General features: G+C 42.1%; 1 protein-coding gene across 1 annotated transcript in view; it reads right to left on the bottom strand.

The window, feature by feature from the left end:
- The window catches only part of HIF1A (hypoxia inducible factor 1 subunit alpha), a 54597-nt gene extending 35985 nt beyond the window's left edge, over positions 1 to 18612 (bottom strand). Inside the window, exon 1 of the mRNA XM_054971061.1 lies at positions 18423 to 18612. Within this exon, the coding sequence (XP_054827036.1) occupies positions 18423 to 18463 (41 nt within the window). The 5' untranslated portion in view covers positions 18464 to 18612. The remainder of the gene's footprint in view (positions 1 to 18422) is intronic.
- Between the last annotated feature and the right edge of the window lie 202 nt (positions 18613 to 18814).

The raw sequence follows: 18814 nt of genomic DNA, 5'->3' as shown, positions 1-18814 counted from the left end.
CTGTCTTGTCCATTTGTGGCTTCAGTTTCCAGAGTTAGGTATCCTCAGATCAGGGCCATTTATGCTATTAGTGTATAAGATGGTCTGACTTGGGATAAAGCAAGTTCATGTATTTAGGAGCAAGATATAAGTAACAGGAGAAAGAAAAGTTCAATCCCACAATTCTTTATGCATTAAAGAATTAATTAAACAAATGTACACATTTCCAAGAACTCTTCTTTGTATAATTGACTACTTCTGAAAGTTATGGAGTCGCTAAAGAACTACGCAAGTCAACCCCTTCTTCACTTAACTCTTCTGATGTTTCAGCAGGTATTGCATACACAATCTTAAGCCTATCTTCACAGTGGTAATGGAGTTGCTCGCTTATTCTCTTTGTTTTTTTTAAAGCAGAATTTGAAGTTCTTAGGGATCTCATTCTGCGATCTATGACTACTGCCACATTCTGTACTATTTCCACTTCCAAGAACTGCAGCTTAACTTCTCTGATACCTTAGAGAAGTTACAACACAGTAGAATTAGCACTGGGATCTTCTCAATGCTCTGTGTTCTCTTGTTCTATTCTGGCTCGTCTTTCAGCTCTTCCGCCACCAGCGCAGCTCTGCTCAACTGTTTTTCTTGGAGTACATTAACCTGGAATGTTGCCAATTTTGGCAATGGAAGTTAACCAAATAAAATTTAACTTAATATATGAAGCACATCTGAGCTTCAGAGGAGAATTTTGACTTAACAACTAACTTCAGTTGAAAAGTCTTTACTTTAGTTGCCTTTGTCATTGTAGTGGGACAGCCAACAACACCAGTTCTGGTTTTTCTTCCTTTTGTGCTGATGGTGTAAATGCTCCCGGAGTAGTGATTTTCTGATACCACAGGTGGTTTCAATGCCTTAGGGATCAATACCAGCCCCAGAACAGCAGCAGTGGCAATTAAGCTGACTTTCCTCAAATACTTTTCTCAGCAACAAGCCACTGCCTTTGCTCTATTTTACACTTTTATCACTATCAAAATACACGGTGGCACTTGGGCATGTAAACCAAGCAAGTCTTCAACCTTTTCATATCCTGGCCCTAACTTTAACCCTGAACTGTACAGGATCTGTTTTGGGATGCCATTCTGCTCAAGAGTGACCCAGCTCAGAAGAAGGAGAAGGGCAACTATATTTTCACAGCTGCCCAGAAGAGAATTGTTGCAGATCCAGCTTGCCCTGGAGGGCTCAAAAAGCCACACCAGCTCTACCAAAATAGCTTCTTTCACTCAGCTATGAAAAATAACACCAGTTATTTAACCAGTTAAATAACACCATCTCCCTGCAAAACTGACAGCGCTAACTCATGCAACCTACCTTTGGTCACAGTATGACTTACTTGTGGGTCGCCATCCACAAGATGAAGACCAGGGATTTAAATACTTTCCACAGGTAATAACCCCAGCAATCCCCCAATAGGGAACGACATCCCCAGGGATGTATGTCTGGACCCCACACTTTGTTTTTATGCTTACTGGCAGCCCTCCACTGTGTTTTTAAACTCTTGATTTATTCTATTTATGACTGCGTTGTTTTATTTACGCCTCTCATTTTATTTATACTGTAAGCTGCCTTGAGTTCCTGCAAGGAAGAAAGGCGGCTATTAAATGTTTCAAATAAATAAAATAAATGGCTGGGCTTTTTTGTTCGTAATTATATACAGGATGCTCTTTAGAAATGCCCCTTTTATGTATGGGCTAATTAGAATAGTAGTATAATGGAACAGCTGAGGAGATCAATTTACAAGGGAGAAAATTGTACCCTGTTGCTATGTTTATAGGATGTATCACCCTGATTTTACCCCATCATCCTTTACCTTCGTAACCCGCTTTCTGCAGCATAATACATCATGCCCGAGGCAGCCCCCCCCCTTTTGTATTCATCATTTTCCTGTTCTGCAATCCAAGCCCTAGTATATTGTTTATTGGAGGTCCTTGCTGTCTGATTGAATTTTTTAAAAAATATTAATCCACCTTGAGTCTCACTGGGAACGGTGAGTTATAAATGAAGTAAATAAAATAAAACTTAAGTTTACCCAAGAGAGCCGCCTCTCCCTTGTTTCCGCTACAGAGAGAAATATATGCCAAAGAAACAAACTGTAACCCATGTATGTAATATTAATTTGAGGTTTATATCCCACCAAATACGGCTCCACAGTGCCTCAAGGAAGCAAGTAATAAGATTCAGAAAGTAACCACAGTATATTAGGCAACAAATAAAATATAGGATTGGTCTTGAAAGTGGCTTTTCCTTTTTTGTCTGAGTTCCCCCCCCCCCCATAATTCTAGAACAAAAGCAAATGGAAAAAAACGTAGTCTTTTCTGAAACATGGCTTTGACTCTTCCATTTCTGAAGCTCCGCAATAGTGCCTATTAAATCAGCAGACGGCACCATCAGAGGGTTTAGTTCAGAGCAATCTGGCCACTGGCACGGAAGACAAGACAGAGAGCACCTGAGGCCTGTTTTGCCTGGGGCGGGGTGGGGGGGGCACAGAGGACAGAGCAATACAAAGAGCTCGGGGGGGGGGAAGGGCGGCCATCGAAGACTCTCACAAAAGGATTAAGAAAGGGGCTCGGGACTTGTGGAGCCCTAAAAAATGCAGAGAGGGAAATTCTTCAGAACCGTATCTGCCGAAGGCAGTCCTAGGGAGTTCTAAGAGTATATCGACATTAACCAATTAGTAGCACTCTCTCCGCACCCGTTCGGGTAAATAACCCTGGGAAGAATCTTCTGTTCTCTCTCACATGCTCCAGGGCAGACCAGATTTTGAGGAGCGGGGAAGATTGTGTATACAAGTTGCAGACAGAGATTTAGATAAACTGCATACAAAGGGACATGAACCTCTTACGTGTCTTTACAGAAGCTATATTGTTTCTTTCAAAGCCTCTTGAGTTAAATGCCATCTTAAAAGGGCACAAATTTTCCTTTTAAAAAATCAGATCAGGTTATTGAAATCACATGTATTTCTCTGCACTTCTTTCTGTCAGTCTTTTCTCACAAAAGTGTGGCTCCTCTGCTTCCACAGGCAATCTGCTTTGGAGAATGTAGCAGAGAACATAAGAACATAAGAACATAAGCAAAGCCATGTTGGATCAGGCCAGTGGCCCATCCAGTCCAACATTCTGTCACACACAGTGGCTAGAAATCCAGTGCCATCTAAAGGACTGTCAGTGAGGCCAGGACACCAGAAGCCCTCCCACTGCCTTCCTTCCAGCACCAAGACAACAGAGCACCACCTCCCCACAAAGAGAATACCATCTATCTCCTGTGGCTAATAGCCACTGATGGACCTCTGCTCCATATATTTGTCCAGTCCCCTCTTGAAGCTGGCAATGCTTGTAGCTGCCACCACCTCCTGTGGCAACGAATTCCATGTGTTTATCACCCTTTGTGTAAAGTAGTATTTTCTTCTATCTGTTCTAACCCGACTGCTCAATAATTTCATAGAGTGCCCACGAGTTCTTGTATTGTGAGAAAGGGAGAAAAACACATCTTTCTCGACCTTCTCTAACCCGTGCATTATCTTGTAAACCTCTATCATGTCTCCCCTCAGTCGTCTTTTCTCCAGGCTAAAGAGCCCCAAGCGCCTCAATCTTTCCTCATAGGGAAAGTGTTCCAACCCTTTAATCATTTTAGTTGCCCTTCTCTGTACTTTTTCCAGTGCTATGATATCTTTTTTAAGGTGTGGCGACCAGAACTGTACACAGTACTCCAAATGAGGCCTCACCATCGATTTATACAGAGGCATTATGATACCGGCTGATTTGTTTTCAATCCCATTCCTAATAACCCCTAGCATAGCATTAGCTTTTTTTATGGCAGTCGCACACTGTGCTGACGTTTTTAGTGAGTTATCTATCATGACTCCAAGATCTCTCTCTTGGTCAGTCTCCGCCAGTTCAGACCCCATCAACTTGTATTTATATTTTGGATTTTTGGTTCCAATGTGCATTACTTTGCACTTGGCTACATTGAACCTCATTTGCCACATGGATGCCCACTCTTCAGAGAATTCACGATTTCTTAAGACGTACAAGCGCATGCTTAAGGAAAGACAACAGTAACAGCAAAATTACAATTTCCTGCCACTACTTTGTGTGTAAAATGGTATTATGGACCCTGAAAAGATCAAAGGTGGAAACCTAACCTGAGAGGTCAAAGAACAAGAAACTTCTGCTTGAAGACATCTGGAGAACTGAAAAGCAATGCACACCTGGGGGGGATGACTCTCACTCCCTTTGTCTTTAAAACCCTGTCCAAGATCCATAGATCAATTAAACAGGCAACTGTAGTTGTATCTACCTAAGGGTTGTCACCAGCCAAACAAAGCAAATTAAAAATTTGAAATCAGCAGGTTATTTGCAAAGTAAATTCAGTCTGAAGCTCACATATTTTCCTTGCACATTAATGAATTCTTCCATCTCTGGATGATTTTTGGTCTCTAAATCCCCCAGGTTCTAAAAATTTCATAAAGTGAAATGTGAACGCCTGTGAAAATATCAGAAAAATTCAGGGGAGATACTCTTCCTGCACCCCATGAACTTTTTTCCTTCATTTTTTCCACTTTCCATTAGGGGGACACTCTACACATCCTCCTGTGAAATATTTCTATTTTGACGAGGTGTTATCTGTATTTTTAAGATTTTACTGAAAGAATTTATAAAATTGGAGCACTCCACTGTACACCGTAAATAAATTCATTTTCAAAGACAAGTCCATTGTTTAAATATGATTTTGTACATAATATGCTATAACATGCATGATGTTATAAAGCACTGTTGAAAAGTTCAATATTTTCCATGTGATAAAGCTCAAATCAATATCCAAACATGCTGCTAGTCCTACGGCAACTTGTGTGAACTGCTTCTGGCCAATTAAATTTCTTTTATTTACTACTCAATTTGTTTCATTCTCCCCCCTCTCTCAGGGGACAAAAATCAAGATACGTTTGCTAAGGTAGCATAGCATGCAGCAGTTTACAACATGCACTTGCGCGCACTCTCTCTCTCTCTCGCCGAAACATCAGGTATATTCCCCACTTCTGCTTGCAGAAAGCTAAGGCATTTATAGTTTTCAATTCCAAAAACATGCCAAAGAAGTATTGTATAAAATTGTACTGAGTATAAATTTTATGCTGGGTTCATTAAGAAAGCAGGCACTGTATGTATTTCAATTTTCCTCAGCTTTTTTTTTTCTTGGCTTCAACATTTCTGGAAATTTCACATTTGTAGAGCCCAGAAGCCAGTTTGAGTTATCCCAGATTAAAGATAATCAACACACAGCAATTTTGTCTATAGCCAAGAGGTAGGTGAAGGCAGGAGGGGGGTGGGGAAGTGATAGAAGCGGCATCAGATCACAGCATTAGAAAGGAATACATAAGAGAGTAACTCAAAAGTTAAATGTCTGCACAGAAACTATACGAATACTTCATGCTATCCCAAGCCCTAACACCTCAATGGATATAGTCCATGGCCAACTGGCCCCAACACAGTCCAGGTTCCATTCCCAGGCTGGTGGAAGACGTGAGGCTCAGCAATGGGGGGAGCAGACCACAGCAGTTGTAATGCTCAAGGAAGATGATCATTAGGGTCCCAAATAGTCCAAAAATTACACTGAGCAGAGTGGGACCGTAAGCTGGCTGGCTGCAGTCCAGTCAGGGCTGAGAAAGCAATGGCATTTGGGGGCAATTGCACCAGTAAAGCTGCATTGCAAAGGGAAGGGCGTGAATCTGCTGTGGAAGGGCCTGCCAGAACACTCTTCGTTCTTCGGGTGTCTGCTAAGCCTGTGCACAAGACACTAAGGGGACTCAAAAGGCAAGTGGGCAGAGCGTGGTGGTGGAGGAGTGTCTCTTCCAATGGAGCAGCAGTTTGGGCTAGAAAGGACGCTGTGGCATGGCAAGGCATTTCCTCAAAACTTGGATGGATTGTAGATCATAGGGTCTAAAAAGCAGGCCTGTGTATTTAAATGGGCACGTAGAAAATGCCATGTCTGGTAAAACCTTCAGAGACTGGGCCATGAACCAGCACATCTCTAGTTCAAGTCTCCCTTTCACCAAGGACTCCTCAGGTGGCACCATCCCTCTGGGAAGTAGCATACTAAACACCAATGCATTGGTACCTACACACACACACACACACACACACCACTTATGCAAGGAGATGGACATTTCACTTCTCATGATTTCTGCTGATTCTCTCTTCCCACTGCAACTTCTTGCATCACACACCACCATATTGCCAACCCTGAGGAGAGGTTTTCTAGTGACACAAGAAAAGGGAGGGGGCAAATGCTAAGCGCTCTCACTGAACACCCAAAAGCACTATATATAAATACAACCTATGAGAAATGTGCTGGTGCACTGATGCTATGCCGATCTGTTTCAAGCAAAGTACTAGTCAGGAAAGAGCAGGGGGATCCTAGAGAGGACCCACTTCCCTTTAAAGAAGAACTGCTGTAACCAGCAGATCAAAACCTAGCTCCTTGAAAGGGAACTATTCCTTCCAACTGCAGTTCAAAACTCATTCTACACTTCACAGATCTTCAAATGATCTCAAGAAAGCCCTTTTGCTGTTAGAGCCATCACTTTTCTAATCAGATATCCTTGCAATCAAATTTATTTTTGCTTTTAAGATAAAACTTACTTTTGTTGCTTAGACCTTGTTATGTTCAGCCTATTAATAGAAATCTTGGGTTTAAAAAACATGATCCATTTGTTTTTGCTTACAGAACAGTTTTCAGAATGGCAGCAACCTGAGAGTGTGACCTCTTACTGTAAAATATATATAACAACAGTGGCAATTCTATTTGTTCACAGAGGTCAGGAAAGTCACCCAGATGCTACTTCTCCAAAAAACCAGAAGTTTGCAAGTACAAAACCATGAAGGCCAATGCCCTCAAAGTAGGAGAGAGAAAGCACAGGCTGCGGACAGATTTCCCTCCTGTTCCTTAACCACCTCCCTCTGGCAGTAGCTATACGGTGCCTCAAGTGGCAGCTTCCATCAATACTAGATTTCCTGACATTTTCAAACTCACATATATTCTTCTTTCCCAAGGCTTTTCCCGCTATTACATGTTTCTACGTGGTTATACCATTCCTGCTTAGAACTTGCCTAAGTTCAACTTCCACATACCCACCCACCCCCACCCAAGAATGCAAAACAACAAGATGGATTTTGTTTAAAGCCTACAAAATTTGTGAATAGGTAGCTAAGCCTTTTAAAAACATTTTTTCCATTGGTTTTACCCTGATCTTCCAATATAGAATCCACAGGGCTACTTGCAACAAAACTAAGAATAGGACATACAAAACTCAAAACAAAACAACGCGCACCTAATCAGCAGAACAATGCATAAAACCATCAGGTAGAAGAAGCATCAAAGCTAATGTAATAAAATCCCATAAAATCGGCAGAAAAATTCAACTCTGATCAAAAATAATTAGTAGTAATCAAGCTTTAAAATACACCCCCTGCCAGCTATTCTCCAAAGGTCAGAAGAGAATTACATTCACAAACTGAAACACTGCCCAGGAAGTGGCAAAAACAAGTCTTCTCCGAGAGGGCATTCCACGGTTTCTCCTAAAGCTGCCTACTGGACAGGTTAGGCACACATAAAATCCACATTTAGAAGGCTTTAGGGCATTCCACAGTTTCTCCTAAAGCTGCCTACTGGACAGGTTAGGCACACACAAAATCCACATTTAGAAGGCTTTTGCCTTAAAATGAAACAATACTGCAAAATCACAGTCCCAATGAGGTGTTAGTGTTTAGATGCACGAGTATTATCACGTTCTCTTCCCCACCCCACTACAAAAAATCTGATGCAAGTCTGAAATCACTTACATCAAGTAAGTCCCAGTGAAGTCAGTCGTAGGAATTAAGCAGCCTCGTAACTGAGAGACATATACAAAATCATATTGACAAATGCATTACTGTGGTACGGAAACTTTCACAGCCACACATAAAACAGCAACTCAGAAGGGCAGAATTAAGACGGCAGACGCTGTATCTAAGCCCCAATTGTTCAGAACAGACATTTGTAACAAAGGACAACAAGGTTCCTTCTGCCAGACATTTTTTCTGTGGTTACTACAATATTTCTAGTCTTACACTATAATCCCAATACCCCAGAACAGACACATAACTCTCCAAAATGCACGTCTTGTAAAGAAGAGAATAAATTAAAATTCCTACAAGCTCAAACTGGCTTAGATAAATATAACTTAAAACAACCAAGTACTGGATGCTACAAAATTAATGAGTGGCTACAAAATTAAGAAGCTAAATCTATTATCTATCCTGGTCATTGCCCCGTTTCATAAAACCACTTCCCTTGACCAACTCTAGTCAATCTGTCTACCTCAGAATTTGCTTTTGTCTGTAATGTTTTTTTTTAGAGAAAGCTATTGCCCAGTTGGTCTTGGAGAACGAGGTAGTTAGGTATCTTTCATGGCATAATGGGAGCTCAGCCATACTGTGCCACATGGTAGAGCAATTCCTTTGAGATCCCAGAAAATGAGTATACAAAATAGGTAAGATAATCTTTCACTGGAATCATTTTCTGTTGTTGGAAAAGTAGCAGGCTTCTGAGCTGATCCAAAAGGTATCAAGTTTGCTTGCCATATCTTTGTTTTCTCCATTGGCTTAACTGGCTTTACTTGACCTCAGCCTCTCTCTGGTATTTCATTCTGACCTTCAGGGAACCGTGGGCTTAATAACACTTCTGATCAAGTACTAAGTGTGCCAGTCAGAGAACAACTCTGTATCGTATGCTACTCTTGCCAGCTCACAGACAAAGTTTACAGGATTCTGGAGAGACTCCATGAGAAGATAAGGGCAATTATGGTCATATTTCCTCATACACATAAACCGCTTCCTTAGACTCTTGCCTTTTTATCCAAGGCAACTCTTGTCTTTTATGGCTGCAAAAATAGACTGGAAATATACCAGTAGCATTTGGAGAGAATGTTCTGAAACCAAAGGACAGCTGACAAGGGCATCAGGGTTCTACGGATGTGTCTCGTGGCTACCATTTTTCTGGCACAAAAGCCATAGCTACCATCTCTCTGTTCCTCACACAATTTCCTTTGCCATCCTTATATTTCACATATTTAGTGTGTAGGGCAGATTACACACAAACCACAAACAGTCAAAAGAAACTACTTCTTTACACAATGGGTAGGTAATTAAATTGTGGAATTCACTGTCAGGGGAGGAAGTGAAGGCCATAAACACAGACAACTTTAAGTGGGAAGATTCATGGAAGATAGGTCTATCAACGGCTACTAGCTAACTTGTCCTGGATAGCCCAGGAGAGCCCGATCTCATCAGAAGCTAAGCAATAGTCGGCCTCGGTTAGTAATTGGATGGGAGACCTCCAACGAAGATCAGCATTGCAGAGGCAAGCAATGGCAAACCACCTCTGTTAGTCTCTTGCCATGAAAACCTCACCAGAGGTCACCATAAGTCAACTATGACTTGAGGGCAGGATTTCATTTTTCATGGTGACTTAAGGGAATCTCCGTATCCAGAGGTGGCCAATCTCTGACTACCAGTGCTGAGAGTTAGCAGCAGGCGAGTGCCTCAGCCTCTAAGGCCAGCTTACCCTCCAGTTCAAGTGGTTGGTTGCTGTCTGAACAGGATGCTGGGCTAGACAGACCACTGGTCTGATCGAGCAGGGCTTATATTCTCAATCACAAAGCAGCCTTGACAAGCTTAATACAGAGAGCACTACAGTAGTAAAGTCTGGAGGTTACAAAGGCAACAAACTGACGGCCATACCTATGTTTTTTTTGCCTTTAGAAACTTGCTCGTGTTTATTTTATTTTACAGTACTAATCGTTCATGTTTCTCAAGACAACTGAAGGTAAATGTGTCTTAAAGGGAAGGGCCATTTATCCATTTGAAATAAAATAGTGATTAAATGATTATGTATGGCCTGATTACTTTTACTCCAACATGAAAATGCTAAAACTATTTTGTAAGTACAGACACCTGCAAGTGGTTCAATATGGCCTAATAATTGGACAAATGTAATTAAAATATTAAATTTGGATTGGTCATTGTGATGACAGCTCTCATCCTAGCACAAGCGTTTCCTTGCTGCACAGTGTTTCAAATCTACTTAAGCGGTTAGCTGCCAACGATTTCTAGTCACAAATCAAGTCTAATGTATGAAAATGGGGCCTCCCTAAGGAGCACTGCAGCCTTGAGACAGCTTTGCCTCCAAGAGCTTATTGTGATGAACAGGTAGTAGCATTGTGCAGGAGATATAGGCAAGAGTTTAGGTCTGATATGTCACAGGCAAACTCGGTCCATGAATGCCACAGGCTCCCTGTGTCATTTGTGGCCCCTGTGCCTATACCAGACAAAAGAATAACAGAAGAAACCAAGATTCAACCAAAGGCTGCCACCCAAATCCTATTCATTTGGGTAAGTAGGCCTGAATGAGATATTGAAAGATTAATTCCTAAGCATTCTGTGGCAGATCTCAGACTTGAGTAGTTTTTGGTTATCTACTTCACTTTCTTTCAAAACTTTTCGAACTTGAGTGGCCCCCCTTCCTCTAACCTCCTCCATCTTTTACCGTAAGAAAGTCTAGGGCTTTCTTTGTTTATAAATGGAGCTAACACCGAACACCAAGAGAATGAGCAAAATCATGTTTAGAACTCAGGTGCAGACTTCTGACTACTTCTAACGCAACTTCGCCGCAATTCCTAATTTCAATGCTACTAGTCCAAGCCCATCTATGCAGGTCATATCACATGACGAAGGAAATTTCTCATCAACATGATAAATATCTGTCTCAGTGAGTCTTCCAAGGAAAGAGAATGGTGCTCAGCTACTGAAGCTGCTCATTAACATAACAGGATAACCCTGTTATGAGGACAGAGTAGTAGAGATCCCAGTGTCCATTTCAGTAGCAAACAAGTTTCTCACATTTAGTGCACCGAGGGGCCAGTTACTGCAGCCACAGCTTGAAATAAGGTAAAGAAAAAGGAGAAACTTTCCCATGACCCTTTTGCCTGCCTGGACGAATAGAAAAGAGGTTTCTCCTCTGATCTGTTTCATTACTGTCTGTTGATGAGAAAACTGTGTCTTTTTATATGCCCAATTTAGAATGAGACACAGGGTGAGCATGCGCTAGCTGCGTGGCTCTTTTTCACCTTCACTGATTCGATTTGATTTATACTCCAGTTGTCTACTATCACATTCTGGGAGGCTAACAAAACCAAAATTGCACAAAGCAAACAACAGTCATCTTCTCCCCGCTCAAGAACCTTAAGTACACAAAATGTATGACTTCATAATCGTCTCCACATTTGTACATAGTGCAAAGCTTATTTAGCAGTTACTATATAAGGGTCAAAGACACTATGGTGATGGTACAGCCTCACTGATATCTGGCAAAATGCAGTGACAGCTTTTCCAACCCACGAGATCCAGTTGGCAAATCATGTCTTCTTTGGCAGTGCCCTATCAAAGCTCTGCAGATTCATCTCTTTTATAATCACTTGGATGGGAGCTGCTGTGTAGCCTCCTGCATGACATTTTTTAAATTTTAAACAATGAATGATTCCGCAAACATTGGATAATACACTTCCAATCCTCTTTATAGATCATTTGGAATGGATTTTTTTGTGTACGGAACAAAAAATCCACCTCAAACGATTGATAAATTGCATTGAAAGTGCATTATCCAACATGTGCGGAATCAGCCAATGTCTGGCTAATCAAAACTTGCATCTTCAAGTTACATACATATCAGAATGTAAAGTAGTAAATCACTAGCCCACGGACTTAAGAAAAGACAGCTCCTTTTTTAATTACATCCTGCCTGTGTGCTACAACTGATGTTAGTACTTCTGGGTCAGTTAAGCCAGTAAGAGTTCAGAAACTAAGCAGGGTCACCCTTGGTTAGTAATTAATGGGAAACCTCCATTGAAGACCAGCATTGCAGAGGTAGGCAATGGCAAACCAACTCTGTTAGTCTCTTGCCATGGAAACTCCACCAGGGGTCACCATAAGTCAGCTATGATTTGTTGGCACTCTCCACCACCACCAAACCAGTAAGAAATGGTATTGACTCTTGAGGACTTATTTGCATGGATGAAACAAGCCTTGAAGAACCATGTTCTATTCATAATCTGCTTTTCACCCAGTTTATTCTAAACTGAGTCAGCTTAAAAAGTTTCTTTCAACCACATTTACTTTGACCTCATAATGATCTCCGCCTGCCCCCGTTTAAATGTGTAAAACATAAATCACATTTCATCTAAATCTGTGGTCCAGTTTCCAAAACAATTAATGCATTCAAGATTGTTTCTCAAGCAGCTGCCCCATTCACCAGGCAACAAGGAAAACTGCTTTTCAAATTGTGCGAACTTTCAAAAATCTATAAAGTGTGTGTGTGGAGCGGGGGAGGGACTTGCCAATATAAAGTCAAAAATCCCATTAAGCAAGTCTATGCTTCAAGTAGTTTTCTAGATTCTAATCATACCTGGTCCAATTCCCCTACTAGTATAGTTGAGTTTACAAACAAAAGCTAGGCCAACTAAAATGCAATCTAATTTCATCATTTAATGCAAAGAGAGCATACTACAGATTTCAACTCATACTCAACTATGTTTACACACACACATAATGGAAATTAGATTCTGAAGAATACATGAGTCAATTTGGTTCAATGGAGCCATGCTACTTTGCATTCAGAAATCTAGTTCTTTATCAGGGATTAAGAACATTGGAGTCCTGGCTGATTTCAATTATGATCAACATAACTCTTACTGGCAAGTCAAGATTTCAGCTCTAATGGATTCAAAATACCGCATGTGAAAAAGACACTTATGATAATATAAAAGCCTCTTTCTGTGGGGAGGCCAGGTAACTCAGATCCTTGAAAGATAGAATTAAATAACATTTCATATCCAGTGTCTACTTTAAAATGAGAGGGAGACATTTAACAAGTTTATCATTAAAGCTCGTTTCTAAGAACAGGGCACTAAAAAAGTCTGAGCATGAGAACTGTGTAACTTTTAACATTAACCCTACTTTGAGTAGTCTTCAAACTGGTGCAAAATGAACCACTCAGAAGCCATCTTTAGGAATGTGCACTCCTTACCCATAGCTCTGCTATGGAGCAACTGTGGCCCCTGTAATTATGGATAAGGATAGTCAGGGTTTCCCTTTAAATCAAAATCAGAAAAAGCAATCTGAAGAATTTCAGATTCTTGTTAAAGGGAGAAACCTGGTTAACAGTAACTCATCTGCAGATTATGATTGAAGAGGGCGAGGGGCATTGTCCAGGAAGACGAGTTACTATGGAGAGAAAGAAAGTACCTAAATTCACAGAGCTCCAGCACTAAGCCTCAACAAGGCATACACTTGCTTTAAATGACCGACATTAACACCACGCTCAAGTTATGACTAATATAAACCTAAGTGAACTATGAAGTGCATCAAAAGAGCTCTTAAAACTAAGACAGCTGCAACATGGTATCTGAGGAAGGGAGCTCTGACTCCCAAAAGCTTATACCCTGAAGATTTAGTTGTTTTCTAAAGCGCTGCCGGACTCTAATCCTGCTGCTTCATAACATACTGAAATCTTTACCTAAACTCAAATATGCAATAGTCAGCAATTAATACACTCACAAGGAAGAAATTGTTACAATTACAAGAGAGAAAGCTACTGACACTGAACTATTAACCATTTTTATTTATTAGCCTATTTATTTACTTCATTTATATCCTCCCTTCCTCCCCAATGGGGACCTAAAGCAATTTACATCATTCTCCTCTCCTTCATTTTATCCTCACAATAACCTTGTGGGGTAGGTTAGGCTGAGAGAGTGTGATTGGCCCAAGGTCACCCGGCAAGCTTCCACGGCAGAGCAGGGATTCAAACCTGGCTCTTCCAGATTCTTGTCCGACACTCTAACCGCTACACCCACACTGGCTCTCTGCTTTTTTGACTTAATCTATAACTGTAACCTTGAACCATCTTTCTTGGCTTCCAATTTGTTTCCAAGCTCCAGTCAAAGCATTGGTTCTGATCTTTCGACCGTCCGGCGCTCAAAACATCTGAAGAACACCTTGCATGAACCGGCCTGCTCAGTCAAGTCTTCATTTAATGCCCTGTTCCATGTCCCTTCTGTTAGAAATGGGCATGAGATAGGGCTTTTTCTGCTGGGGAGCCCCAGATGGCTGGCCCTTTCTCCCTGGGGAAGTTTGACTGGTCCCCTTCTCTGCTTGTTTCTAGACAGCTGGTCAAGAGAAATTGGACAGGAGTGCTGTTCAATTCAACAGTGCACTGCGTTGTGCTAAAAGATGTGGAATTTCAGAAATCTAACATGGTAACATTGAGACTAGACTATTGTAATTTTTGTAAAGTCAACTTGGAGACTCCAGCTGGTACAGAATGCTGCAGGTTGTTTGTTTTCAGGAGCTAGGCACAGCACGCATATTGCTCCCATACTGCAGTCACTCCAATGGCTACTCATCAATTACCAGGCTCAATTCCAGGTTTTGACTATCACATACATGGGTTTGACCCCTTTTATCTGTAGGACTACTTCTCCCCCTATGCTCCACCATGGCAGCTTCGCTCATTTGAACAAGTGCCTTCTGCAGGTGACCCTTTGCACACAGGTAAAATCAACAGCTGCTCATGTACGTGCATTCTCTGTGGTAGCCTCCACCTTATGGAATGACCTGCCTGAGGAGGTCAGAAAAGCTCCCACTCTCCTAGCTTTCTTCAAACTGTGCAAAACCAAATTATTCAGAAGGGCTATGCTGTAATAGGACTATGCTGTAAAAAATTGCTGAGAAAAATCCTTTGATAAAGATAAAAGGACTGTAGACTATTCTATTGGATACTGTCTGATGATGCAGATGTGCTCCACTTGGGTAGTTTCCATGTCGTTAAAGATGTCGTGTTTAATTACTTGTGCTTTGCTTCAGTAATGTTTCATCTCTGTGTTCAGATTTATGTTGTTTTTTCAACTTTCTACACCCATGAACTATTGTATTTGCTCAATGAATGGCCTACCTGTTGATGCACTAGGCAGGGGGTTGGACTAGATGGTCTGTATGGCCCCTTCCAACTCTATGATTCTATGATCTATGTTGACTTGCATTGTGTAATCTGCTTTGGGAAAAAATGTGAAAAAATGGACAACTAAATAAAGATCTTTCTATGCTTGAGAACTTGGACTGCAGCTGCCAGTCAGAGAAGACAATACTGAGAAAGATGGATCAGCAGTCTGATTCCGTATAAAGCTGCTTTACATGTCAATCTATGTCCAAGAGAAAAGACATGACGAGAATACTGTTCCTCCCCAACCAGGGAAGACTCTTCAGATGTTTCTGAATCATCCAAAACATTCTGAGCCAGCAAGGCAAATTTTTTGTGTTCGGTCATCCCAACAGTGGGTCAACAAATCACATACAAGTACCTTACAGTGAAATCCTAAGCAGAGTTACTCCAGTCTAAGACCACTGACTTCAATGGGCTTAGACTGGAGTAACTTTGCTTAGGATTTCACTGTAAATCTTTCTAAGTTTAGCCCATTTTCTGAAAGCTGCTCCACATACTGTTCAGCAGAAATCATGTGCATACAAGAAATACAAATGTGGTATAGAACCACATCCTGCCTCCCTGGCACATATACTTGACAAGCATACATGTACATCTTTAGGGTACACCTAAAAACAAAAGGACACCGACCCTGTATAAAACAGAAGGATGTTAAACCTTGGTCAAATACACTTTAAAAGTGTAAGGTATAAAATAACCCTTAATTCAGGATAAAGCCAGAATATTCAACACATTAACATATGACAGCACAACACTTATTTGGCCTACCCCCGGTAACACTCTTTAAATGTATGGCATTTTATACCTCAAACCCATTTAATCTATTCTAACTACATCACCATCTTCTATCTTCTGAAGTCTGGAGGTCAAGAAACCTGATCCCTCCAAAAAAGGACTGGTGCAGGTGGTCTGATTTAACGACAGACTACCCAACAGTTTGTGATCTCCAAAAAAGTGCAAAGGCAAAGTATAACAGCACATCAAGAAATTATAGCTGGTACCACTGCTGATGTGTGTTACCTATATTTCCACATCATTTGCTTCAGGGGAAATCCAACAGAAACCAGCGTGGGAATACCCAACAGTAGTTCTGAGCATCCCAAGGGAACTAGCGATTTAAGTAAAAGTCAAGGCAATTCCAAAGTTCAAAATAGCGACTGTATCCTTCTCCTCCATTCCCTGTGATTCATTCAGTTGCAAAGTACAGGGCAGTCTCTCCCAGCATAAAGCAGCCCATTTGCATTAATTCCTTCTGTCTATCACAACTACAGCATAAGCAGTTAAAGAAGGCAGGAGAAACAGTGGCTCTTCTGAATGTAACTTTTATCTGACGAAGGGAGCTTTGCCTCTCAAAAGCTCATACCTTTATGAAAATCTAGTCGGTCTTTAAGGTGCTACTGAACTCAGATCTTGCTGTATGGGAATAAAATCATATCTGACTGAAAAGGGAATCTAAGGATATCTTTTTTTAAAAAAGCATCACTTTTGTCTTATCGTTTCGGGGAAAAACAAAATGCTATTTACAGTATAGAACAGGGATAAGCATTCATTATTTGAACTTTTTGTAGGCTGTACTCCAAGAGTCAGGGCAGGTAACATGATGAATTTAGAATTATTTAAAAGGCATGTATTGTTTTTTTATATCCATCTTTCAACAAGGAATTCCATACACAGCACAGATCAAATTACACAAATTAAGAAATCTCAGGTCAAGTACTTTCCATTTGAAGAGAATAGAAACGTGGGAAAAAACATACAATTCCTTCGTAATGTTACACCTGAACGTTGTAATGTTGTAATTACATTTCCCGCTGTAAAGCTCATTGTGACAAAACTTTCTGCACACAAAAGGAATTTCAATTCTCATCTCTTTCGTTCAAGACAATTTCTGTACTGCCAGCGGAAAAAACACAAAGACAACCCTAAAAACCAGTGACTAATTTTCAGCTCACTCCCATTTTCAGCAATGAAAGGCAAAGTATTTTTTGTCTCTTTAGCCAAAAACTCTTTTAGTTTCAATCCAATAACTTTAAGTTTGCATGCAAAAAACCTCCCCTCCCCGCCAAATCCTTGGAAACATATACAGCCAGATTACAATTCTGTCCAGATTACAAAAAAAGAAAGATCACAGTCAAGACAAGCAGAGCCTCATTTAGTATCCACTTACAAAGACTCAGACACATTAACATAACTCCACTCTGCCTGCACCTACGAAACCAGAGAGAAGGCTTTCATTTCCATCACACCACCTATATACTTCTCCCTTCTCGTTTCAAATCAGGTTTTAAATTCAGCATGTTGCTGGCAAATGAGCAAAAAGATATCATGGGAATGATTAAATTATCTTATCCAGAAAGTTGCATGATTAATAACAACTCAAAAACACCTTCTTCTTGCAAACCCTAAACACTCACTGATTCTCTCTCCCCATCATCTTCTCCAGCTCTCACCACTCACCCTTCCACCCCCTCCAACAAAATGGCGACGTGGACAGTTGGGAGGAGGGGGGGAAACGAAGCAGTGAAAATACTCTCTTGTGAGAGAGAAGTATGGAAAAGAGGGTATAGAATCAGAGGGAGAGATTATTAAAAGATGGAAGATGGGGAGATTAAAAGATGGGGAGAAAGGGATGAATAAAGAGATTGGCAAAAGAATGAGAGAGGGAAGAATAAAGAGGAGTACAGAAAAGAATTGGGGAGGAATGCTGCTAGAAACAACAACAAAAAAGATAGAAAGAACAGAAGATTGCAAAGAAACCTAGAGGGATGCAAGATTGGGGAGGGGAATTCTTTCAATGCATAAACAGACCCTTTCCCCTCTCCCCAAAATGGAGAAGCATCCTTTGGAAACACAAACGGGTGACATGCAGCCAGGAAACAGGGAAGCTGATTCTCAACGCAATCCTAAACAGAATTAAACCAGCCTAAACGCGATGACTCCGAGGTGCCTAAACTGGAGCAAGTTTGCATAGGATTGCACTGTAAAGGAGGAAAGGGGAATCGATGTAGATTATCTTTCTGGCCCTTGAGATGGGGGGGGGGCGGTCTAGCCTTATAAAGAAGCGAGATTTCCTTTTGAGGGAAGATGGGAAGAAAGATGGGTGAAGGTGCAAAGAAAGAAGCTTCCCCTCCCCTCATCCTCAGAGGCTTTCCCCACCCCAATGGGTGGAAAATTCACAATTTGGGGAAGGTCCAAAATGGAGAAAGCGCCGCTTGCCCGTCCGCCTTCCCCAGACGGTTCAAGGAGCCCCCGGCGGGCCAGGCCGCGGCGGGGAAGGAGCCCCGGCCGGAGGACCGTTCCCTCACCTTTTCTTCTCGCTGGAGCCGCCCGTCGGGCCAGACTCCATGGCGGCGTCGGCGTCAGCCAGCCTGGCTGGCCGGGGGAGGCTCTCGCACAGCGGCGGGGCCCGCGGAGCGCGACCGGGCAGGGGCGGAATTGCCTCCGAAGGTCGGCGGACGAGAAGCGGGCGAGCGCGGCGGCTGAGGCAACAGGGCTGGCGAGCGAAGGGGGCGGGCCGGGGGAGAGGCCGACGCGGCCCGGCCCAGGCCTCGCCTTCCCGTCACGCGCGCGGCCTGCGCCACTGAGGAGCCGCCTGGCGGGCCGGCCCCTCGCGTCACCTCAGGCCGCGCCGCCCCCGGCCGCGAGGGAGGCGGGCGGCGGGAGAATCCGCGCTTGGCGGGCCGAGCCGGAGCCCCGA

Source organism: Eublepharis macularius, chromosome 2 (genome assembly GCF_028583425.1).
Source record: "Eublepharis macularius isolate TG4126 chromosome 2, MPM_Emac_v1.0, whole genome shotgun sequence".
In the NCBI taxonomy this organism is placed as follows: domain Eukaryota; kingdom Metazoa; phylum Chordata; class Lepidosauria; order Squamata; family Eublepharidae; genus Eublepharis; species Eublepharis macularius.
The sequence above is the reverse complement of the archived record's forward strand: the minus strand, read 5'-3'. Positions and strand labels throughout refer to the sequence as shown.